General features: G+C 34.8%; 1 protein-coding gene across 3 annotated transcripts; it reads left to right on the forward strand.

Annotated features, from left to right (window-relative positions):
- The first annotated feature begins 88 nt into the window (after positions 1-88).
- On the forward strand, positions 89-17,747 carry ZRANB2 (zinc finger RANBP2-type containing 2). 3 transcript variants are annotated; one of them, XR_002079818.2, is made up of 11 exons: positions 89-221; positions 2,621-2,673; positions 2,765-2,873; positions 3,962-4,044; positions 8,397-8,473; positions 8,766-8,900; positions 9,994-10,163; positions 12,047-12,133; positions 14,046-14,204; positions 15,273-15,342; positions 15,890-15,985. XR_002079818.2 is itself a non-coding variant. In XM_019448889.2 (11 exons), the coding sequence occupies exons 1-10, from the start codon at positions 166-168 to the stop codon at positions 15,300-15,302; spliced, it is 963 nt and encodes a 320-aa protein (XP_019304434.1). In that variant the 5' UTR covers positions 89-165; the 3' UTR covers positions 15,303-15,342; positions 15,890-17,747. The 3 variants fall into 3 exon arrangements, 2 of the variants coding, with proteins under 2 accessions (XP_019304434.1, XP_019304432.1); XM_019448889.2 differs by having other exon boundaries at positions 15,269-15,342; positions 15,890-17,747; XM_019448887.2 differs by lacking the exon at positions 15,273-15,342 and having other exon boundaries at positions 15,890-17,747.
- Positions 17,748-25,818: the final 8,071 nt, after the last annotated feature.

Raw genomic sequence — 25,818 nt, forward strand, 5'->3', positions numbered from 1 at the left:
ATAACGTTGAAACTCAATCCCGGCCGAGTGTCCTCATTATCAAGCCTGGTGCAGTGGTGCGTCAGAATCAGGCGTCTTGGAGACAGCCCCGGAGTGCCGAAAGTCCCCTGCCCGCTTCCTCCTGCGAAGACGTAGCTGCGGGTGGCTGTGGTGGCGGCGTCCAAGATGTCGACTAAGAATTTCCGAGTCAGTGACGGTGACTGGATTTGCCCTGACAAAAAGTGAGTTCATGAAGGGTCCCGAATTGGGGCAGGGTTTAACGGTGGAGGCTTTCTCGGGTTGTTTCGGCGTTTTCCGTTTTTATGGTCTCCAGTACCTCAGGCCGGGTTGAGAAGGCGAACCGCCGGCTCCCAGGCGGGAAGGAGGCTCCAGCCTCTTCTCGATGAGGTATTTCGGGAGCCTTTGTTTTGAGAATGTCTCCCAAGTTTCCTCGACATTAACTCTCCAAGACAGCCCCTCTTTTTCGAGAGCGAGATGGCCTACCTTTTGCCCCCACACCCCACCCCCGCCTCGGCCAGGTTTCAGCGATAAGGAAATCTACAGAGTCGTGCCCAGCTTGCTATTGGATCTGCCCCACGTGACTTTTTCCTGCAGAACTTTACTTTTGTTCGCGGGAAGCTGCTTTCTCGAACTCGTTTTTTGTTTTTTCATAATTCGCCTTGTTGTGTTTTTTTGTTTGTTTGTTTGCTTCCTTTTTAATTTCCGCTTTCTCCCGTACTGTTTATACTTGACCCTAAACGCTACCCTTCTTGGATTTAGGAGATTCTGACTTTTTTCTCTAGTAATCTTTAATTTCCCCACGAGAATCGAACGTTTCGCCTGCTTAGAGCCGAAAGGCAGGAGGCCTGTGTTTCTGCTTGCCTGGAGATGCCTGCAGCAGAGAAGCACGTGTTTAGTGGCTCAGCCTTTTGACATTGCTGCTGAAGTCTGTGTGCTCTATTAAATTGCTAGATTATTTTGGAGGGTGCTCAGATACATGTACCTGTTTGGAAATGCATGGAAGGTAGTTGTCCAAAAATTGAATGCACAACTCACGTTCAAATAAAAGTCTCAGATTTCTTGTCCTTAGGCTAGCCAAAGATAAAAATTCACAGAGAAACTTTTAAGCAAACAAATGTGGGTTTAATTCCAGTTCCCTTGCTTACAGATATGTAACTTTAAGTAGGTTATTTAACTGTTAAAAAAAAAAAATGGTATAGAATAGCTCCCTTTCAATGAATATAGGATAGCATAGTGTGTAGAGCAATGAAATACAGCAGATACTCTTAATTGGTAGCTATTGGTTTTAGTTTAAGAGAATTAAATCATCTAATGTCTGTAACGGAGATTAAGTCCACATTTCCTGGGTATTTGACTTCTGACCACCTTGTAAGTAGTTTAAATGAAATACTGTGTTTATTTCATAACAAATTGATCGCCTGTTTGCATAAAGATTAGGATGATCTGAAGGATCAGGTGTATCTGACAGTATTGAATGAGACCAATTCATATGCTATGAATACCATTGCTCAGTGGTAAATACTATTGAAACCATTCAAAAGGTATAGCACAACTTCTGATTTTAATGTTACTGATTGATTACTTGTACAATGATTTACCTTTGACAGTGTCATTAATGACAGCATACACAAATATTTGAAGTAGGTGTCTAAGTGCATTCAACTCAATTACAAAGATATGGATACAATATTTCTACAATGTGTATATTCAGATATGTATTTTCAAAGAAAAGTAATCAATTTTTTAAAATTTAAGCTTTGTATATCACTCAGCATTTAACATGGTTTTACCAATATGCAGATACACTATCAAGACCATGTAAATGAACTTGATAAGTTTTTTGTTTACTTAAGTTTGCTGAATATAAACATAAAGTGACACTGTGTTACTCCATATGTTGGGTTTATTGGTTGTGGTTGTTACTTTTTTCAACTAGGTTTCAGAGGTTTGGTAAATGCCCCTACACAACTCCCATTTCCTTATAGTTATTGAACCTGCGTATGTTTTTAGTCCATATAACCTATCATCTTTCCTTACCATTCTATCTTCTGCTTGTAAAAAGAGCATTTTATCAAGACCCATGAAGCTATATTCTCCCCACTGGTCCATCCTTAGGATTATGTATTTCTTATCATACTTAACACATTTTTGTATGTATTTCCTTATTTTCTATACTAGGAATTACTTTGAAGTTGTTTTGGTTTTGTTTCTAACTCTCTGGTGCCTCCTCAGTAATTGCTAAAGTGGATATCTCACTTCAGCTTTGCCAAGGGGATTTTGTTGTAATCGATCACATGTGCTAATAGAACACTGAAACACAGAAATCTTAAGCGACTTACTAGGATCACGTTACTAGGATCACGTAACTAGATAGTGAGAGATTGGAGTTTCTTATCCTGGACTTTTGACTTAAATTTTATATTTATCTTTCATTTTTTCCACCTAAATTGTGATGATTGTTTTTTTCGTAGTTAACATTGACATAACATGACTGAGATGGTGTTAGAGAAGTTCTGGATGTAGGTGTATAGTAAGGAATCATTAAAAAGTTGTGTATAGAGAATTTTAAAAATTCTTCAGTTTTAAATCTCTTTCTAAATATTTTTTACTTTATTTTCAGATGTGGAAATGTAAACTTTGCTAGAAGAACCAGCTGTAATAGATGTGGTCGGGGTAAGCATTTAAGGAAGCTTCTTTTAAGACTGTATACAGATCATTTTTAAAATTTCCCCAGATTAATCATGTATCATTTTCCTATTTTCAGAGAAAACAACTGAGGCTAAGATGATGAAAGCTGGGGGTACTGAAATAGGAAAGACACTTGCAGAAAAGAGCCGGGGCCTTTTTAGTGCTAATGACTGGCAGTGCAAAACGTATGTGTTTTAAATTATCCACTTTTTCTTCCATAATAACATATCTAGCCACTACTTATTAATATTTCCGATTCTTTGTCACATTGACAAACTTGAGGAAACCTTCTAAGTCAAAGATCTGTGTACTGTTTAGTCTGTATCTGAAGTATAGAAGTTTAGTCTGTATAGAAGTATAAAGAACTTTTAAAAATTCTATTTTTTTAATGGTAGTATTAGTTTATACTATGATGGATTATGTATACCAGTAAATGAATGCTTAAGGTGAGCTTGCATTTCAAAAAAAGGATGAAGGGCTATTTAAAATCACCAAAGCCTACTTCTTTCTATTAAAAAATATGAAAACTTTTAGCTTCTATCATTAATGTGAAATACACTTAAAATTCATTTGACCTGTTTACAGAGTAATTTTAGAATCATAAGTTGTGTGTCATAAATATCTGTAATCAGGCATTCTTAATATGTTTGATTTTCAAGTTCTGTATAGATATTTTTTTCCAACTTCCATCTTTTCTGTTGTGCAGATGAATCAAATATATAAAAAAGGACTGAATCAGAAGAGGGTCATAAAATAAATTTCTGATCCTATATGGATTAAAATTGTACTGGAAAATTTTTTGTCAACAGATTAGGTCACTGGATTTGGTATGCTGTGAAATTTAGTGCTTGAACTGATTCCTCAAAAAAAATATTTTTTTTTGATGTTATTTGGAAGGTATAACTTTGCTGTCTTTTGAGGTAAATTTGGAGACTGAGAAATTAGTAAAACCTTTAATTTAAAAGGTGATTTTTCCCTCTAAGACATCAAAATCTGTGTATATATAATTTGTCTCCTATTGAAAAAATGACAAAGGCACTCTTCATACTGTTTAGCTTTTGCTTCTGCTTAAATAGTTGTCTTTTGTTGGAATCCATATTTTCTCTTAGAAAATGTGCACTAGTACATTTTCTTTGTTTACATTATCCTTAATAAATATTTCTTTATAGTAGTGGTTTTATCCTAGTTTTTATTTTAAAATTCTAAACTATCTAGAAATTAACTCTCTTTCTTGTGTTATAGTCTACTAATTTGGTATTTTTCCCTTCCAAAGGTGCAGTAACGTGAATTGGGCCAGAAGATCAGAGTGTAACATGTGTAATACTCCAAAGTATGCTAAGTTAGAAGAAAGAACAGGTAAAATTCAATCACATTCTAACGAAGTGACTTTAATATTTTTAATGTTTATTTATTTTGAGAAAGAGAAAGAATCCCAAGCAGTCTCCGTGCTGCCAGCACAGAGCCCAATCTGGTACTCCATCTCATGAACCAGGAGATCATAACCTGTGCCAAATCAAGAGTCAGATGCTTAACACTGAGCTACTCAGGTGCCCCTAAGTGATCTTAAAAGAAATAAAATTTGAATTAGCAGTTCTGTCACCTTCTTATAAGAGTACAGTAATTGAGGATTCTGTCTGTTCTGCCCTTAGGTTTTTTTACCTTAATGTTTTTCTGCCATACACAAAGTCATTTTCTGTTTAACAGTATCACAGTTTACAGAGTATAGCATTAGAGAGCTCTGTGCTAACAAATAGTGAACATTAATAAGGGCAGAGGGAAGACTCACTAGCCCTTTAAGAATCATCTGGACTTGGCCCTTCTAGACTTTAGCAAATTCTTGTTTTCTTCCCCTCGTTCTTTTTTTAATTTTAATTTTTTTGATACTGTCACATGTGAGAACATTATAACCTAATGTCCTAGATATTTTTCCTTTTGTAATCCTCAAATCCCACCCTACTCTTCTCATTCTGAGCCTTTGTACTTATTGGACAGGTTGAGGCCTTCTGATAAGAGTCTCCTTTCTTTCATTCACCTCTTAAGGTATATATCTTATGTTTTTTTCATCTTTTTTCTGATAGTTTATTTTGTGTCCTTTTTAGAGCCATCCCCTTCTACCTGACCACAGAATGTTGGGGTTCTTCAAGACCCAGTCCCTCAGTTTTCTTTCTAAGTCCTAACTTTAAGTAACTTCAGCACACCATGATACCCAAATGTGTGTCTTCAGCTGAGACTTCTTTGACCCATATATCCAGCTGTCTATTCAACATCACCAAGTAAATGTCAAACTTATTATATCCAAACCGAACTCATGAGTTTCCCCCAGGACCTGGCCCTCTTCTAGTGATCTCTTTCTCATGATTAGTACCACGCACCATATGCTTGTTGCATAAGACAGAAACGTAAATGTCCTTCTTAGTAACTCCTTATCTCTCCTCTACTCCCCTCAAAATTCTTTTCCATGACTACCCTAGATAAGGATACCACTATATCTTGTCTTAGTTTCTGTCTGTACATATTCCCCTCCTGCCCAGTTGCAGCCAGAGGTATTTTATTTTGTTTTCCAAACTAAAAGCTCCATATGTTTAAAACAGTTTTCGGGTGCCTGGGAGGCTTAGTCGGTTGAGTGTTCAGCTCTTAATTTCGTTTTAGGTAATGATCCCAGGGTCCTGGCATCTGGCCCCACATCACGCTCTATGCTGAGCGTGGGCCCTGCTTAAGATTGTCTGTCTCTCCCTCTGCCCTTCTCCCCTGCTTGCTTGCTCACTCTCTAAAATAAAAATAAATAAAACTTTTGTTTTTAGGATAAAGTCCAGAATCTTTAAGTTTTTTAAATTGTATTTCCAAAAAGCCTTTTATCTACTCATATTCTCTGACCTATTTTGTGATTTCTCCTTTAAAGTTGCACTATTGTAAGAGCAGTAGTGTAATAACTAAAGTCCTCGAAGTTTGATGCCTTCTCACTTTTTCTTTACTCATTCTTTTTTTTTTTTTTTTTTTTTTTTCTTCTGTGATTCTGTTGTCTTGAGCCATTCCCACTTCCCTGGCTATAACCAGTTGTCTTTGCTGGTCGCAGTTGAAGTTGTGAAATAACCTATAGCATTGCTCTCTAGTGTCTCTACTATTTTTAGTAAGGAAGTCCAGGGTTCTGGAGAACATTTCCTAGGCGTGGGATAGTTTGTGAATAAAAGAAAACTTGATGCACTACTGAAAGATTGCTGACTTTGCATTATCACATTAAATATTGTACAAATAATTTTGTACAATTCTTTTTTTTTTAATGTTTATTTTGAGAGAGATCATGTGCACAAATGGGGGAGGGGCAGAGAGAGAGGGAAAGAGAATCCTAAGCAGGCTCCATGCTGTGAGCGTGGAGCTCCAGGCAGGGCTCAAACCCGTGAACTGAACCGTGAGATCCTGACGTGAGCCGAAATCAGGAATTGGACACTTAACCAACTGAGCCACCCAAGTGCACCTCTTCTCCTATTTTTTGAATAGTTATACATTAGCAACGTCCTTGTTAAATTACTAGGTTTTTTTTTTTTCTGTAGCCCGTATGAGATGAGAATAGCTTTATATTTGCTATGATATTTATTTTAAAATAATTGTCCTTACGTACCTATGCAAAATTATGTGTAACAGTTAATGTCAAAATCTTGCCATAATTTATTTGCTGTATCATTTTTCAAGTATAGATTACTAAATGTGAACAGAGAACTCTTAAAAGTCTGTTGGTGTTAAGTAGGGTTGTTTTAATATTTTCACATGTTCCGCATATTAACAGTCTAGTTTATTCAGGCATTTTTCTGTACTACTGGCCTAAGGACAATCATGCTGTTGCATTGTATTTGTTCACTTTGCTTTTTTTTTTTTCGCTATGTGAATTATTTTCCATCTAGATCCTGTGGATTTTTTTTTAAGTTTTTCTCCTACTTTTAAGTATTTTGATGCTTATTAGATCTTTAGTTATCTCTTAAAATTTGTTGTTTATCAGAGTATTCATATCTTAATCTCAGGACATGTTGATGTAATAACTTTTCACAGAGTTTGTAATCTATAATTAGCGTTAAATGTGTGAGCTGTTTTCTTGAGGTTCAGCGTATACCCATTTGTACTTGTTTTTGGTTTTTTATATTTGATTTCTGAAAAACTGGAGCCAAGATTTTGCTAAAGAAAGTTGTAACTGTATTTAATACATTTCTCATTCGTATGTCATCCTTACAGAAACAAAAGAAAATTCTTGTATATTACAATTAAAATCCATATGGTCTCTGAAATAAGGTAGGAGGAGGAGGCAAGGAGTCATATTGCAATTATTTGAGAGATAAATACCGACACATTGCAGTTTTCGCTGGTACAAAGTATAGTGAAAACAAGATTAATGTGATTTTTTTTTTAAGTTAAATTTATTACATTATTTTGTCCAGACAGTTAATGTACTTTCTATTTGTGACTGTCAGAAAAAGATGATAGGGTAAGTGATCATTTTTTAAATGCCTGTGATCAGTAAATTTAAAGTCATACATCCTAAATTCTTTAAGAATACTTTTTTGTTTATAAATGTATTTAGCATTTTGCTGGTTCATGAAATCCTTAAATCCCAGAAACACTGACTTTATGTGCTGGTACTGCTCTGCAGTATGTGCAATAGTTAGATTATGTTGCTTTTGCCCACATACCTCTCTATTTTTTCAGTGGGAGATTTAGTTCAAAATTCCCTCACTTTCTCTAAAATTAACTTCACCTTCTCTTAAGCTTATGTGAAAAATCGCAATCCTAATTGTAGATGTTGGTTGTGACATGAAAGAATAGTGGTTTGCTGAACTTGATTATTTTTTAATAGAATATTTTCACTTTAAAAGTTTACTGGTTGGGGCGCCTGGGTGGCCAGTCGGTTAAGCGTCCGACTTTGGCTCAGGTCATGATCTCGCAGTCTGTGAGTTCAAGCCCTGCGTCGGGCTCTGTGCTGACTGCTCGGATCCTGGAGCCTGTTTCAGATTCTGTGTCTCCCTCTCTCTCTGACCCTCCCCCGTTCATGTTCTGTCTCTCTCTGTCTCAAAAATAAATAAACATTAAAAAAAATTTTAAAAATAAAAAAATAAAAGTTTACTGGTTAATTCAGAGAACCTGAGTGACTTTTAACAATAGATTAAAAACAATTGTATTAAAACCAATTTGGATGCCCTTTATTATGTCATTGTATTTGTATAATTAGGAATATTCCAAGCCCTAGCTACATTTTAGCCCAGCAAAATTTCAATACATCAAAAGATTTCAGACTATCTGCAACTGGTAATCTGTGAAATTTTGAGTCTGTGTTCTTAGCACACTCTTCCCGGAAGAATTATGATGAACTACAGAAGAAAGTCATTGTGAAACTTGGTTATGGCAGAGATACGAATAGATGTTTTCCACCCATGTATTCCATGCATAAGCTAAGTAATACAGGACATTTTGAAATTGAGAATGAGAAGAACTAGAAGTGTAGCAATAGGGCTTTTTCAGCTAAGGTATCTAACTTTGACACTGTTTTTTGTAGTGAGGTTTTTTAATACGCTTTTTTTTAAACTAGTAATTTATTAGATAGGCAAATGTCATTGATGAGATTTTTCTTTTTCTCTGTTGCTTGGAGGTGATGTTGTTGGATATATATATTTTCGTTATTTTAATGAATTGTCCTAGGATAATAGTTTATGCCCCTCCCCTTTTAGGTTATGGTGGTGGTTTTAATGAAAGAGAAAATGTTGAATATATAGAAAGAGAAGAATCTGATGGTGAATATGATGAGGTAAGCTATACATTAGTGTGCAGGTTGAACACAAATTAGAAAACCTGTTCAAAAATATTTTAACTGAGAAGGAATAATACTAAATGTGTCTTATTTTTTATAAGTGTACTTTGAATCTTCTAAAGCAGCTTACCATTTTTTAAGTCATAATTGACTTAAATATATAATTGTTGTTAAAATTAACTTAAAAAAATACATGTTGACCTAAACATATAAAAGTAATTTCTTAGGAAAAAATAGTGATTTTAAACATTTTCAGCTGACAGCAATATCATGAAATTTTTTTCTCTAGTTTGGACGTAAAAAGAAAAAATACAGGGGGAAGGCAGTTGGTCCTGCATCTATTTTAAAGGAAGTTGAAGATAAAGAATCTGAGGGAGAAGAAGAGGATGAGGATGAAGATCTTTCTAAATATAAATTAGATGAGGTAAATGATTTCCTTGTCTTATTTGTTCTTAGTCTTATTGGAGCTATGTTATAACATGAATCCTTTTGACGATCTTTGTCCCATAGTGAAGATTATGTTCTGTGTATTCATTAGTTCTCACAAGGGTTTTGAGCATCCACTCTGCCAAGCACTATTCTAGCTCTGGAGATAGAGTAATAATTAAGAGCCACCCTTCTTTTAATGGAACTTAAATTCTAGAGGGGAAAGACATAAATGAACAAGATAATTTAGAAAGCAGTTATGTTATAAAGACGTGGTAACGGATCATGAGAAGAGCTCCTTTGGTTTCAGTGGATGGGGGATTTTTGAGGAGGTGAAATTTGAGCTGAGATTTGAATGATAGAATGATCTTAGTTGCTGGCTACAAGAGCTGTGGTCAGAACACTTTCAGGCAGAGAACGTAAATACAGGTCACTTAATAGGAAACAAACCAACAATGTTAAAAAAAATCATAAGCCATTGTGATTAGAGCAGAGGGGAGAATGGTAAGGGGCACCACCATCAGGTGGTATTTATTCTCTGAGTCCAAAGTGTAAAGTTTTATGGCCTTATGTATAGATCCAGATTGAGGGTACACACTTTGAGGTCTGATCATAAGAGGCCCTCAAATGCAACTAAACAAATCAGTGTGGAACAATTTTTAAAGCTTGTAAGAAACAAATGAGGTATGTTTATCTGACCTGGTTCAGGGGGGTGACTGTCAATATGTTGAGATGTAGGGGAGGCAGAATGGATTTCTAGAGTTAGGAAGACCACCTAAAGGTTATACTGTAATACATGGTAAAGGGGTTAAAATGGAAAATTCTTGACTGCTTACCTGGTAATACATTGTGACAGAAAAAGAGGAAATAAGTGTGATTTCTAGGATTACTTCTTTGGAATGTCTGAAATAACCAGTCTGTTTAGTTGAGATGAGGAATATAGTAGGCAGATTTTTAGGATTGAGGATTTGCTGAGATGTTGATGACATCACATATCCATATGGAGGTGTCCAATACACAGGACTGTTTATCCTTCCTCGTAGATAGCATTAATATCCAAATGTCTAAATAATTGACTGAATTTTTGTTAGGATGAGGATGAAGATGATGCTGATCTCTCAAAGTATAATCTTGATGCCAGTGAAGAAGAAGATAGTAATAAAAAGAAATCTAACAGACGAAGTCGCTCAAAGTCTCGATCTTCACATTCACGATCTTCATCACGCTCATCCTCCCCCTCAAGTTCAAGGTCTAGGTCCAGGTAAACGGGTACAGGTCAAGGGTAACACCAGTCAAAATGTCAGTATCTAACTTCTTTATTTATAAATTTTGTTTTTCTTGACTGAATAAGCTTTCCTTTTTATTTGAGATTTCATTCAAGTCAACTTTTATAAAATAATTTTTTCTTAGTGCCATGAAGTTATTGTCCAATATTTTCAGAAATGCAGAGTTTTAATATGAACCTTCCCTTGGTCCATTTTTATCACCATGCTTTTTATTAAAATAGATTTTAAAAAATTCATTTAAATTATATATAGTGCTACTTGATTAAATAGGTAGTTTACATTTAGAAATTTGTAAGTAAATTTAAGATTTATATTTTTACTAATGATGTTAAAGGCTAGTGTAGGAATTTTCTAGACCCTAATTAAATCATTGCTTGCTATACAATATTTTAATGATTTAATAGAGGTATTCCGAATAAAGGAGCCGATTCAGCCATATTAGTTATATTGGCTTAATGCTCATTATCTTGAGATATCCAGCAGGAAAAAGAAGATTTAGTTGGTGTTGTACTTGAATATTATTTTGTTAGTAATGTAAAATTTTCATATTACCTGGTTGTGTAGTCAACAATGAAAATTCAAGTGAGCAAAAGCAGTATCCTTGTGTAAACAATGTTCCCATGAACAATTCCTGTTCATGATCCAGTGAAATCATGGGCAGTGGATTTTAATGGTTTTTAAGGGTCAAAATATTAGCTAATTAAGCTCTTAACAGTTGGATAATTTGGGGGACACCTGGGTGTCTTAGTCCACTGAATGTCTGACTCTTGATTTTGGCTCAGGTCATAATCCCAGGGTTGTGGGATCGAGCCCTGCGTTGGGCTCTACACTTAGAGCCTGCTTAAGATATTCTCATTCTCATTCATTCATTCATTCTCTCTCTCTCCCCCCCCCCCACTCCCTCCTCCTCCCTCCCTCCCTCCCTCCCTCCTCCTCCCTCCCTCCCTCCCTCCCTCCTCCTCCCTCCCTCCCTCCCTCCTCCTCCCTCCCTCCCTCCCTCCCTCCCTCCCTCCTCCTCCCTCCCTCCTCCTCCCTCCTCCTCCCTCCTCCTCCCTCCCTCCTCCTCCCTCCCTCCTCCCTTATCTCCCCCTCCCCCCATCTCCCTGCCCCCCGCCCCTATCCTGCACCATCCCCCGCTTGAGTGCACATGCATACCCATTCTCTAGAAAAGAAAAATTAGATAATTTTTTATTTGAGCACTATAAAGCCTGAAAGCTTACAAAAGTAATTATAAAGATAGTAATTTTAAGATGTCAATAGTAATCTTTTTCTACAAAGTATTATTTTAAGGGGTAAATTAAAGGTAATATAATTACCTAAGACAGGATTGTTAATGTATTTTCTCTTTAATTCTTTAACCTTTGAGTAGATAGAAAAACAGTTAAACATATACATGTCATCATACTTACAGTATCATACTAGCTAGAGACTGAGGAAACAAGGAATTTTCTAAGGGAAATTGATAGAGATGTATCAGAGAAGTTAAATTATAAACAGCAGCATTCAAAATTCCTGGATGTGTAAGTCCTAGGTTGCTTTAAAAATTGTGAACAGAAAGTATTCAATGTTAATGAAGTGAGATAATGCTTAGTGTTTTTATTTGTACAATTTTGAGTGATTTTTAGAGCAATTTAGTCAAACTTGGGAAATGATGGTTTTCTTTTTAAATGTTAGCTTAAGTTTTGGCATAAGTATTTAAGTAATATTACCTTAAAATATTTTGTTCTGAAAATGTGTATCTCAAATAGTTGTCTTTTTATATGAAAATGAACTCTAATATACATTTTTCTTTCAGTGTTCATATCACAAAGTTCATTTAAGTGGTCCTGGAAAAAAAAATCCTTCCATGTTGTTCCAGGTCCCGTTCAAGAAGCTCTTCCAGTTCGCAGTCAAGATCTCGTTCCAGTTCCAGAGAACGTTCGAGATCTCGTGGGTCGAAATCAAGGTGAATGAGGTAGCATCTCTCTGTAAAGCAGAGAGAAAAAATATTTAAGGCTGCAGAAGGCGTTGCTGCTTTTTTTCCTCTTATTTTGCTTCTACTTGTCAATTTTATTTTAGCATTAGAAACTAATGCACTTGCCTCGGCTTAATTTTCTCACCATGAGATGTTTCCATTGCCAGCAGTGTGCCAAGACATTCCCATGATTGAATTAAGGCTGCTATTTTGCATTATGCAAGGTTTGTTATTTTTGTACTAGCTAAAATGTGATGAAATAGGAAGATGGAGCAGAGTCTTATCACCAGATCTCTAATAAAGTTATGTTTGCAGTAATTCAAATAAAATTACAGATATGCAGAGAAAAAGTTCACTGTGTTTTTGAAAGGAAGAAAATTAACCTTGCCTCAAAACAGATTGTTTTGTAGGGCAGTTGTTTCAATATTTGCAGAAACTATTTTGTCATTTATATCAGATAAAGTTTCTGGAATGTCTTGTACCCATTTCTATTTTTTTGTAATACTAACACTATTATAAAAATTATAAATATAAAATTTTACACAAACACTATGTCTAGAACAAGCACTCCTCTTGAATTCTACAGACTAAATAAGGAAGTATGGTTGGTTAGGTAGGATGTGGTCTTAGGTAATCGTTACTGTTAACTTCAGGTTGCATTTAGTTTGACCGGTAGAGGGAAGCAGTTTGTGAAGAAGCAAATGAGACACTAGTCTACTTCCTTAAAAGTGTTTTTTTTAAACTTAGTAAAAATATGCTGCCTTTTTTTTAAGTTTTGATTTATTATTTAAAGCATCTAACAAGAATAAGAAAATGACTAAAATTCCACTTCTGTGGAAATTTACCCTGAATCATAATGGTAGTTCTTTTGGTAAAAATGCTGTTTAATAGAGCCAAATCTGTAGCATTAGAGCACAACTGCAGTTTAACATTAAAGGAAGAATGATATGCAAACTTGTATTAAGCCAGTACAAAATGGAGAGCAAATGAGTTTATTGTTATTGTGTATTATCATTGTGTTAGTACGTTTATTTGAGTGCTTCTTAGGTGAAGATCTTTAAGTCCTAGTTCCATTTGGGAAGTACTAGAATTAAGATTTACAGAACAGCCTTCATATTCTTCCCAAACATTTTTTTCATTGCTTATAACTTTCCAAAGAATTCTCCTTTTGGGCTTTCTGATTTTATTTTAAGCCCAAAGGTGAATTTTTTGGGAAGTTTGAGCTAAATTCCTTCAACCAAAATATGTAAATGAAGAAAAAAATTTGCATTTAAACATTTGCACATTTACTTCTACCTGAAACATGTGAATGTCAACACTTCATACTTCATGAATAGTATTTCTTCATAAAAATATTGTTAATATAAATCAAAGTTTTAAAGTTACTCATTTTATTTTATTTTTTTGATTATTTGGCAATTGAATACTGTTTTCTCATTTCTGTCCCCTATCCTTGCCTTTTCTAGAGCAACTTAATAAGTTGCTTAATTCCACAAGGAATTGTAATGTTTATTTTCCTCAGGAATTTGTATATAACCTACATATTTTTTTCCCAAATGGGAGAATGTGTTTTCTAGTCATAAAGTCATGCAAATGCAATTACCTTTTGGTTTTGCTATTTATGTATACTTTAAAATGATAGCCTCAAGTTAAAAAAATTCTGCTTTAGTTGTAAGTGATAAACACTTAGAATGTTAAAAAAATGATGTTAAAGTAATTGTACTTAAGTAGAATTGTTTTCGTGATTGAACCAGAAGTCTTCTGTTGAGTATGCAGTAAGTATTCCTTCTTACAAAATTTTCAGTTATAAATCCTATTTGTTTATTTTTGGAGCTGTTAGCTGAACGATCTGCCTCATTTCTTCTTTTAATGAAATGTTTGATTTGTTTCTCAATCAATGAAGATCCAGCTCCAGGTCCCACAGGGGCTCTTCTTCCCCACGAAAAAGATCTTATTCAAGTTCATCATCTTCTCCTGAGAGGAACAGAAAGAGAAGTCGTTCTAGATCTTCTTCACCTGGTGATCGCAAAAAAAGACGAACAAGATCACGGTCACCCGAAAGGTTTGGGTTTCTGTAGAAATAAGAATGGGTGTTCTTAAGTGTGTTTAATAGATTAAACTTTCTAGTCAAGGATTAGATTTTCATTAACTCCTTTGTTCCAATATTAAATTACACTTTTCAACTTTGAACTTCAAAACATTGATTACTTTGTTTATCGTGTGTGCTTTGATCAGGTTGCTTAGAAAAGTTGTAGATCAAACCACTCTTCCATTATCTGATCATTTTATTGTTTAAATTTTTATTTTTGCATATGATTATTATAGCCAACTCTCGGTTATTTCTGTCTTTTAAGATTATAATTCAGAGGCTGTATGTTGAAGTAATTTAGAAGTTAACTTTTAAACGTATTTATGATTTTGATTTTCCATTAAATATAAATAGAAATCTGGGGCCTCTAGTAAAAAAAATTAACCTTTTCAGATCATTGGAAATCTATTCTCAAATATGTATAAATGCGTTTCCACGGCAAATTATTGTTTTATGCCCTTTATAAAGATAATAAGGAAGTTGTTCTTGTAGCTAATACATTTTTCATCTTGGCAGTCCAAATCTTTTCTACCTTTTTTTAAGAGAAAGACCTTTACTAGATCACTTTATCGGTATTGACATCTTTAAAATTTGTAGAGTGCAGATGTCACCTGTCCGCCTTTTTTGCAACAGGCTAATTACTCAGTTTTTAACTTTCTCTACATTCTCAGTATCTAATTATGTAGGCACTTTTAACGATTTATTTTTGTAATCTTTGCCAATTTTCCATATCCTTTCAACTTGTGAAAATAAGGATTAAGTAGTCTCATTATTGCTGGGTTCAGTGGTAGGATTACCTCATGATTCCTTCTTGTACAGAATTATTAATTCTCCACATTTTGAAGTTTAGATATTAAGGTTACACACAACTAGTGTTGTTTATGTGCGTTTGTTCTTTTGTAAGACAATTATTCTGTACTTGAGTGAAACTCATTCTGTTGCTTTCTTACCACTCTGCAAATTTTTATCTTAGCCACATATAATCCCCCTAGTTTGTTGTCATCTAAACTTAATGAACATGTTCTCTATTCCATAAGCCAGGTGATTGGTGAAAACACTAAACAACCCTGAGCCCAGGGCCAACCCCTCGGAACACCACTACTTTACCCAGGTTGATATATTGACTTATTCATATTAGCTGCATGAATATAACCCTATAACTAATTGTACAATCATCTTGTGTGACCTAGATTTCCAAAACGTAATTATTTATGAATATATAGTCTCATACACAGAAGCCTTGCTGTATTTGTTTTACATATAGACTTACCACACTATATAGTGTATCACAAGGATTGATTTTAGTCACACTTCCATTACCAAGTTTATATGCCTTTGTTATATATTATCTGTAATTTTACACATTTTTGCAAGGCTTTCCTTCATTATCTTAAATAATTGAGAGGTGGCTATATCTTGAAAGGAGAAGATACTTGTAAAATATAGAGAATTTTAAATTACAGTTATGCTATTACTGGGCTCACATCCAACGTCTGAACACTAGTTAATTTTATGTGTATAAGTTTGTATCTTATATTTTAATTATTCTTTCTGTCAGCATAATGAGGTTTTATTTTTTATATTCTCACAGTCTTATGAATGAATGCTGAACAGCTCTAGCTTACTAGATTATCTGCTTTCTCCATTATGTCTTACAGGCACCACAGGTCATCTTCTGGATCATCCCATTCTGGTTCCCGTTCAAGTTCAAAAAAGAAATAATGTATTAAAATTTACATCTAAAAAAAAAAAAACAGTACAGTGCATGAAGCATATTTTTTAAGGAGTTGGTGTCTTACTTGGTCAGAAGTGCTAAAACTGCTAGTAGAGGTGCATGCCTTTCATTGCTTTTCACAACAATACAGCTGTGTTTATTTGTGAAATTAAAAGTAAATAGTATTTTAAGCCATAATGTCCTAAAATAGATACTCTATTTATCATTCATTATTTACAACTATTTCATTTAAAACCATTTCAGCTGTGACAGAGTACTTTGTTTCCTAATTTGAACTCTAATTTTTTCATTTCGGAATATGAACTGTCTATTGACTGAAGACAGGATAACCTAGGCTTGCCTGAACTTTGGGCATGGAGGCAAGACTGTGGTAAAGTAGTTGGAAACAATCTGTTTATGTTAATTGGGAAAAGGAGTCAACCTGTTCCTATGAATCTATGTCAAAGGGATTCCTATCACAAAAAGTAAAACTAGTTGAAAACAGCCAACCGGAAACTTTCTCATTTTGAAATTCCCTATGCTGAGGGTGCCTTAGAATCTTTGTCTCTCTTTTATCCAGTTTTACTTTTTTGTACCACCACATTTAATGAAGAAAAAAAATCTTGTGAATTGCAGAAGGAAAGGGGTGTTATTCATTTTCCCTTTCCTGACAATAATTTTGAGCAAAAGTGTCAAACAGGTTCCTCTCTTTACTGATATTGATGAGAAAAACATCCGTTTCAAAATGTTTTTATCTTAATATTTTAAGAAGCTTCATGTGATATCTTTTAAAAACCCGGTTATCACATATGGTAGTATCGATAAAGTTAAGTCGTAGTTAATGAGGAACAAATTGAAGTATATTTCTTTGGGTGAAAGATCAGCAGAGAGATTGTGAATTTAAATGAACATTTATTTGCCTTGAGATGTTCAAACACTGCATAAAATTTTCTTAGTAACAAATGAATGCTTATTTCTGCATGACATGCAGAAATACTTATTGTTCCTATTCACTTGAAATTACTTATGGCTTAAAATACAGAGTTCGTTTTATTTCTCAAAATCTGGTCACTTGAGCTACATTTTGTCCTCTGGTTTAAAAACAAAAAGGTTTCTTCTCTTAACAGTATCTTCAGTGACAATGCAAGGTAAGTATGTTAAGGGAAATCGACAAATTGTGCTTGGGGACTTTTTGTCATGGGGATCAGTACCCACATTTTGTTTTTGTTTTCCTTAATTTTAAATTATTGTCTACTGCAATTAAAAATTTTAAAGTTTTAAGGTTATCTAGTAGACAGACCAAACAAAATTATTTGTTTTTTACTTTAAAATGAGTGATTTTTCTCTTCAGCTGATCTAAAGATGAAAGCAAAATATCTTATGTAGAAGTATTTTGATAATATTTTTACAATGAACTTCCCCTTGTTTTTTTATGTCTTAATTTTCTTTGCTGCGTTTACTGTAGGTTGCACAAGAACTTTTACTCTCTTGTATTGTGCCTCAGACTTCTTGAAAGTCCACCTTCTAAATTTGCCCAGATGATCTTCTAGAGTCTACATGTTACCATTGGTTTATTCTTGTGCTTTCTGTATTTGAAACTTTGGCTGTACTAAGCAAATGCAAGGTTATAAATTTAGCTGATAGTTTACAGACAATTCAGATGATTATGATTTCATTTGGTTAAACTAAGCTGTACTAGTTCATTTCATGAAGAAATGATGCTGTAGACAAATGTAAATAAAGCTGTGAATCAAGCATCAAGTGGCATTTGTGAGAAATAAATTAGAATTTTTAAGCTCTGAGTTAATCTTTATTTTTAAGCAGATCAGTCTTGTTACATTTGATTATGCATTGTAAATTCTTTATATTCACTTATCTTTCTGTAACATCACGTTATATTTAGGAGTTCTTGGTTTAAAACATTCCAAAGCTATGATCAGTTATAGCCATGGATACTCGAAATTCTTGTGACTTTTTTTAATTGAGAATACCCAAATTGAATGTTTCCTATCAACAACATCCCACACTTCATTTCATGTGGTAAAATAACACTCCATAGTGTGCTTCTTGAATTCTTTGTAAAACTGTGACTTTATAACACTCAGTAACTTTTAATTAGTAAGTTTTCTTAAGTTCTCATTTAGAATCCTTTCATTTAAATAATATGTGCATGGTATCTGGTAATGTTTACCTTCAGGGCAAGCTCTAAAATGTAAGAAAAACCATCTCGGTGCAATTATAAAGGTAAAAAAGTCTTTGTTTCACATCTCATCTTTTGTATTCTGGCATCCACAGCCATTGTTGTAGATAGATATTGATAAGAAGGCAGGGAATTTCTCCACTCAGCCCTGTTTTTTGATACAGTCCTGAGATGTTTTCACATTACCTTTTAGCATTCCTGAACTCGAAATTTTATTATTTCTGGAAAATAGAGTGGATGGTTTCAGTTAAGACAGTTTAGGGTATGTAATAAATGTACAGGCATTATATGATTCTTCCTGCCACTTTTAGACATGGTTGTGTATCTTGTATTTTACAAAAAGGAAGGTTACAACTTAAGGACATTTAAAACTTGCCCATGGGAACCGCAGAAGTTGCTAAATAGGAATTTACTTTCAAGTCTGATGGCAAATTTCAGTATTCTCTCTCATAACCAAAGCCAAAATGGTTAGATGTTTTTTAATCTAGTGATGTGGTAAGATGGTATTAATTTCAGTCATTATTTGTAGGTAGGCAGATCAGATAGACACCAATTTTATAACTAGATTTACAGAAAAGCTGCAGAAATTGTACAGTTCCAATATACCCCCACCCAGTTTTCACCATCATTAACACATTACCACACACTTTTGACAAAACTAAGAAACCAATATTGAATTATTACTATTAATTACAATCCAGATTTCATGTGAATTTCACCATTTCCCATTACTCTGTTTAGGATTCAGTCCAGGGTACCACAATGCACTTAGTTGTCCTATCTCTGCAGTCACCTGTGGTTTGACAGCTTTTCATTCTAACTTGACAGTCTTGAGGAGTATTGGCTGGATGTCCTGGTGAATATTCCCCTATTCTAAATTAGTCTGGTTTTTTTCTTGTGATTAGAATGGGGGAGTTGGAAAGAATATCAGGGAAAGTTACTTTCTCATCAAATATCTGGTACATAATATCCAGATTTGCCCAAATTCATCATTGTAGTTAGTATTTTTCCCTTACCTACTCCATCCTTTGGAAGCAAGTTACCAGGTACAGCCCACCTTCAGAGTAGGGATCAGGGAACTGAACTCCACATCCTGTTGGGGAGGGCTGTCCTCTCACTTGGAATTTGTTTGTAAAAAAAAAAAAACACCTCATTTATATTTGTATGGATTCATGCATATTTCTTTTATACTTTAGGTCATAGGCTAATGCTATGTTATTTTATTGCTCAAATCGTTCCAAGCTTTGGCCTTGGGAAGTTCTTTGAGACTGGGTTTTTGTTGGTATGCTTCCATTCTCCAATAGAACAGAAAGTAAATGATGGAGGAGGGAGGGAAGAAGTGTTGGAAAGGTATCATCAAATAGGTGAGGGGATGGGATCTAGATCCATCATGGTGGGGTGAGGGTGGGAGGACTTGACCTTAAAAAAGAGTTTTGACAATTATAGTATCAGGAGGGATGGATCCAGGTAGCATTAAGGCAAATTTGTAGTCATTGAGAGTGACTAGTAAACAGTATGGTTTCTTTTCATAACATTTGCACACATTTGTAAAAAACATTTATAATAAGTAATAGTTCTTAAATGTATGTATTTAGCAAAATAAAAGGTACTAGTGTAAGAAAAATATTTACAATAACTAGGTAAATTCCTAAGTAATTGAATGATTAAAATATATCTAGGAAGCTTATGAGGAAAGTTACATAGTATTCAAGGATGTAAAAATACCTGGGTTTGAAGCTAAAAGGATATAGGACAGCCGTTTTCCCATTACCTTAATTTAGTGGGGGAGTACTTATAAAATATTTTATGGTAGAAATAAAGTGATAAAAATGGGAAGACTCAGTCTTGCCTGGATGAAAGCAAAATGCTTTACAGGAATTGACTTCAGTAGTCCTGAAGGAAGGAGATGGTTTGTAGATGAATGTGAGCTAAATGGTGAAGGCTCAAGTTTTGATCATGTTTTTAGAGGACCAAAAGTAACCATGGCTGTGAGAAACCTTGGAGAGAAGGAACCTCTTGATCTGTCAGGATTAAACTGGACCACATTGAACATTGACTGAAAACAGTGAGTTACAGTGATATACTGAGAGCAAGGATTTTGTATTTACCCCCAAAGATGAAACAGTCATAGCCTATTATCAATCTCATCACAAAGGCTGGGTATCTCCCACCTGGATGTAATAGGAAGTAAAGTTGAATGGGTGTGATCCAGGGGTAGAATTGACAATGAGATTTGATGTTTATCTTCTGGAGTGAAACTTCCTGATTTGAATTTTTACTTTATGGTAGCTGTATCACCCTGGGAATGTTCATTGTGCCTGGTACATGAGTACACAGCGAATACTGGCATTTGTGAGTCTGGTAAGCCAATTAGGTAGCAAATAAGTAGCAAACTGTTTCCTCTGCATTTGAAAGATTTGATGTCTTATATGAGCAAAAGTGGAAAGAAAAGGAAATGTCAGGATTTATAAGGAATTTACATGTAAAAAATCTTGTTCAAGGATTACAAAGACTGATATTTAACACATTGAAAATTTTAGGCACACCATTGGACTTTTGTCATTAGTGCCATTTTGATTGCATCTGCTGGGACTTTTTGAATCAATATGATCTCTTCATTTTAAGATCCCTAATTTTTTTTCATCATTGGATGAGTTAGCACAGACCTTTTAGAGGGTAATTTGTCAGTATCAATATTTAGAATATAGCCAAAGAATTGTGTTATTCAGTTATTTACATATGTTGATTGAGTCTGCTGCATGCCTGACAGTGAACTAACTAGTTAATGACTAGCTGGTAAAACAGCAAGGTATTCTAGTGAATCTATCAAAACTAAGAAAACAGAATAATTACAAATTTTGATGAGTACCATAAAGTAAATGAGTGGTGGGTAGAAGACCTAAAGGTCAGAGAGAATTGGGAGAATCATTCCTGAAAGATCTATACCAGAGTTGCTAAGTCTGTGCTAAGATGATAACCTTAAGGCTGGTGTAAGGCATAATGAGTAAAAAAATGAAGTGGTAGAGGTAGACACTCTTATCATGCAAAGCCGCTAGGCCATAGAAAATAATTTAAATAGATTCTACAAACGGTTGGGAAATACTGAAAGGTTTGAAATAGTCCTAGTTAGCTTTAAGCAAATTTGGCTACTTCTTGGAGAACGGATTAGAAAGACCTACTTTATGGGAAAAGAATAGAAGACTTGCTTAAGCAGATTACAGCATTTGTGTAATCAGTGTAGTCCTAAATTTGGAGTTATGTGAGTAATGTATTGGGCTTAGAACATGGAAGTAAGATTACAACATTAACACAAAAGGAAGACGGTAAGTGATTTATTTATTTTTTTATATTAGACTGTGCATGCACATGAGTAGGGGAGGGGCAGAAAGAAAGGGAGGGAATCCTAAGCAGGCCCTGTGCTATCAGTGGGGAGCTTAATCTGCATTTTGATCTCTTGAGCTAAAATCAAAAGCGGGATGCTTAACTGAACCATCCAGGTGCCCCCAAGAAGGTAAGTGATTTAAACCATTAAAAGATTCATTCCTCAAGAAATAGTAAAAGTACTAATTTAAGGTAAACTTTCACAGTCAAGAAAGCATTTCAATTTCCACAATAACCCCAAAAGGTACAAGAAGTTAATAACAGGATAATAAAACTAATAATTCTAAAAGAGGTTTTCTTAAAGAGAAAAACATGAAATACAACAATAGGCTAGCTAAACTACCTGTAGTTAATTGAAAATGGATTATACACCCCAATTATATGTTGTCACACTGGATTAAAATCCACAAAAACCCCATTATAGCTATAAGTTATGCATTCAGAGTAAGAACACAGGTTGAAAATAAGGTGGAAAAAAGTTACCAAGCAAATACCAGTATGTGGCAATATTAATACAAACACAACAGACTAAGCTAGTGAGTATTAGAACAGGAACTGGATAGTGGTAAGAGTCCATTTAACACAAATGTCATAAACTTGGAAGTGCACTTCAGCCCTGGCTTCTCTAAAAGCCTTCCATATCAACGTCTAATAACTTCAAAATGTTAGGACTGACAGGGTGAGTAGATCTGTGTATTTGAAAATCATAATACCTTTCTGTGAAGAAAAAGGTATTATGAATAAACATGATCAAGTAGACCTACTTGGTAATTGTAAAACCTTACATCTAACAACTGCACATAGAATATTTACACGTAGGCTATTGAGCCATACAACAGTTCTCAAAGGATTTATAGTACAAAATACATTCATTGACCAGTGGAATTAAACGGACTCAATAGCAAAACCAGAAAATAATTAGGATTTAACATCCCCATATAGCAAGGAACAAGTGATGGAAATTTAAGATATTCTGAATGGTAATGAAAATATCCTCGAGATTCAGCTAAAGCACTACTTAGAGGGAAATGTGTAATTTTGAAACCATGTATTAGGAAAGAAGCTACACCAATATCTACGTTTCCATGTCAAGAACATAAAAAACAGATCAAACATAAAGTAGAAAGTGAGAAAACAAAACTAAGCAGAGAACTTTTGCTTCATGACAAGATTTATCCTTCCACCCAAAACCACACAATATATTAAAACAGGGTTTTTCAGTACACTGAACTAGGAAGACGGTGATAATCTGATAAAGGGAAACAAGGCTAACCCTATTGAATGCCACCTTACTCCCTTGAGAAGATTTCTGAGATACATCACAGGAGTTCCCTAGATGGAGATTTGCAATTTTCCCTGAGTTGAGATGGAGTAGGAAGGACAAGGCCACTAAGATATGGCAAGTAACAGGAGAGGTGCATGCATGCGGAGATCCTTGGTCCTCCAAGTCTTCAGGTGAGTCATGGTCAGCATATGTTTGAAAGGAGACTGCGATGAGTCCAAGAAGCTCTTAAGAACCCCAAGCATAGAAACAAAATTACAGCAAATCTACCCCATATGATAGCCCATCAAAAAGTAAGTTAAACTTCAACCTTGTTACCATCTGCTAAAAAGTAATCTATTTTAAAGATAATACTGGAGGGAAAATATTTCAGAATGTAACTTGGGTGTATGAATCAAGGGGAGACCTTAACTTTCTTAAGAATTCCCAAAACCAAAAAGGAAAAGTTTATTATTTTTTTCTGAATAAATGGTTTACGTAAGATAATCCAGACACAAAAAGTAAAAAAGGCAAATGACAAGGTAGGAAAATGAGAAATCGGTGGTATCTCTAACAGTACAAAGGGCTCCTACAAATTAATAGCATATGACAATCCAATAAAAGTACAAAGAGGAAGTTAATCTAATAAAAAATGTAAAAGCAATTGAAGTTAATACACATGGAAATAGATTTAACTTCCTTAATGAAGTTGGATTTAAGTTCACTAGTATTTATGGAAATCCAATTTAAAATATATTTTACCCATCAGATTGTAAATATTCTAAACAGCAATACTAGTTCAGGGCTGGCAAATGCAGAAGCAGAAATTCATGGACTTTGAGTGGAAATATCTTTGTGTAAGCATAGAAAAAAATTGGAAAAAATATACCTCAATCTGTTAATACTGGTTTTGGGAGTGAAAGAAGTGAAGATACTATTAGCATCTTAAAATATAATTAAAGGCTTTAAACTTGTCGTTTTAGCTCAATTTGTTATAATAAAATTTTTAATTACAAAATCCAGGCAATTTAAAAACTATTGTGGTAGATTGAGTAAAAGGTGGTAGTGATCTGAACCAGGTGGTAGATGTGGAGATGGAGACAAGTGAATGTAGATGAAATGTATTTTGAATTAGAATGTTACTGGATGATACGCTGGAAAACATGGTAGAGAGGGAAGACTCAAGGATGGTTATTGGAATTCTGGCTTCAGTAAGTGGATGGTATATTGTATTGAGATGGGGAAGACGAGTAGAACAAGAAGTGGGGAAGAAAATTTGAAGTTCCATTTAAATGGGATGAAGTTCTATCTAAATGGCATGACAGTCAATTGGATATATGAAACTGGAGTTCAAAAAAGACGTAGACTGCAGATGTAAATTTGGGGGTCATCAGTGTACAGCAGTTCACTTCTGAGGATCTGTCATGTAAAATAAGTCCTACAAGTATGCACACCAATATACACAAGAATATTTGTTGCACCATTGCTTCTGACAGCAAAAATTACAAATAGTCCAAAGAGAAAGAATTTGGATTATTCATGGTATTTAAGAAGAATGAAGAATTTATATGCATACTGACAGAGAATCATGTTAAATGTTAAAAGACAAGTTGGAGAGTACTTCCAGTAATGATGGGAGACTAAAGAAATCATTAATTTTTCTCCCATTTTAATCTAGAAGATTAAGCATAATTACATGTAATCTACAGTCCATTTTGTGTGGTATGAGAAGGTTTATGTCCATTTTTATTTTCATACAGGTATCCATTTTTTTCAGTGCCTTTGTTGAAAAGACTTTATTATCTTAACATTTGCTGAAAATTAATTGAACATGTATGGACGGATGTGTGTGTATACCTATCTTTTATCTGTATATCTGTAACCCTCCCCCCCCCCCCCCGCTGTGTGTGTGTGTATAGCCATAAATATCTACCTATTTAGATATAAGTAGATATAGTATTCTGTTCCATTGAACAGATGTGTCTGTCTTTATGCTATTATCACACTGCCCTACAGATAACAATGAAAATCTGGTTAAAAATTTAAAAAAAAACAACTAAAACTCACTGGAAAGCATTCAAAAGCATACAGAAATTGGCGAAGAGTTTAATCTCAAAACTACAACTAAAAGGGGTAAGAATTAAGGGTTACTGGCCTTTTGGACTGAGAGAGATGCCCAACCCTCATGACTATATCTGTGGGAAATCAGCGATGGGAAAAATCAGTCTCTGGCAAAAAGTGCCAGAGATTGGAGTTCAAGGCTGAAAAGACCACTGCAAATTTAAATAGGAAATCCAGGTGATAAGAACCTTAAAAAGAATGAGATAGAATTTCTGCCCAAATATATGTTTGACAGCTAAACCGTGCGTGAAAGAGAATCCCCCTGAAGCCTGGTGAAAAAGCAAGCAGAGACCAGAGTGGAACCTAGTCTTAGAAGATAAAACTACTCAAGACCTATGTCCATGACTTTGATGCTTTCCTTAAACGAGTTTATTCTCCACCCTGAGCACCTTAGGTGGCAAATAGTTGAAATTTGACAAGCTTGAAATGTAGGGCACAACCCAAAGCTGGCAGAGCAGCTGGAAATTAGAGGAGAATCCGCAGAAGAAAACCACAGACATGGTGGTCCCCATCACTGACCAACAAATTATGCAGTATAGGGTAGATCAATCCACAGAGCAGCCATGAGAAATCATGACAACAGAGCAGAGATAGAAAAGCAGCTGTATACCACAAAAGGAAATGTTGGCAGTCTGAATTCAGGCAAGTTAACTACCTGGTGGATGACCACATCACCTGCACCCCCAGCCCCCACCTGGCCCCAGGCCAAATCAATAATCCTCATGGAAAATAATAGAAACCATAGTCACTACAGTATATTAACTAGTCCAGTTTTCAACTAAAGACTATCAGGCATGCAAAGAAACAGGAAGAAAAGTTTGAAGAAAATGCAATCAATACAAAGGGATTCAGTATACCCAGATGTTTGATTTAGCAAAAACTTCAAGCATCTCCTTTATTTCGTTGAAAT

Source organism: Panthera pardus, unplaced genomic scaffold (genome assembly GCF_024362965.1).
Source record: "Panthera pardus isolate Hobbes unplaced genomic scaffold, ASM2436296v1 HiC_scaffold_11, whole genome shotgun sequence".
NCBI lineage: Eukaryota > Metazoa > Chordata > Mammalia > Carnivora > Felidae > Panthera > Panthera pardus.

Coding starts and splice junctions, on each gene's coding strand:
- ZRANB2 (XM_019448887.2), top strand. CDS start 166: ATGTCGACTAAGAATTTCCGAGTCAGTGACGGTGACTGGATTTGCCCT. Junction 2,674..2,764: donor CTGTAATAGATGTGGTCGGG/GTAAGCATTTAA, acceptor TCCTATTTTCAG/AGAAAACAACTGAGGCTAAG. Junction 8,901..9,993: donor CTAAATATAAATTAGATGAG/GTAAATGATTTC, acceptor AATTTTTGTTAG/GATGAGGATGAAGATGATGC.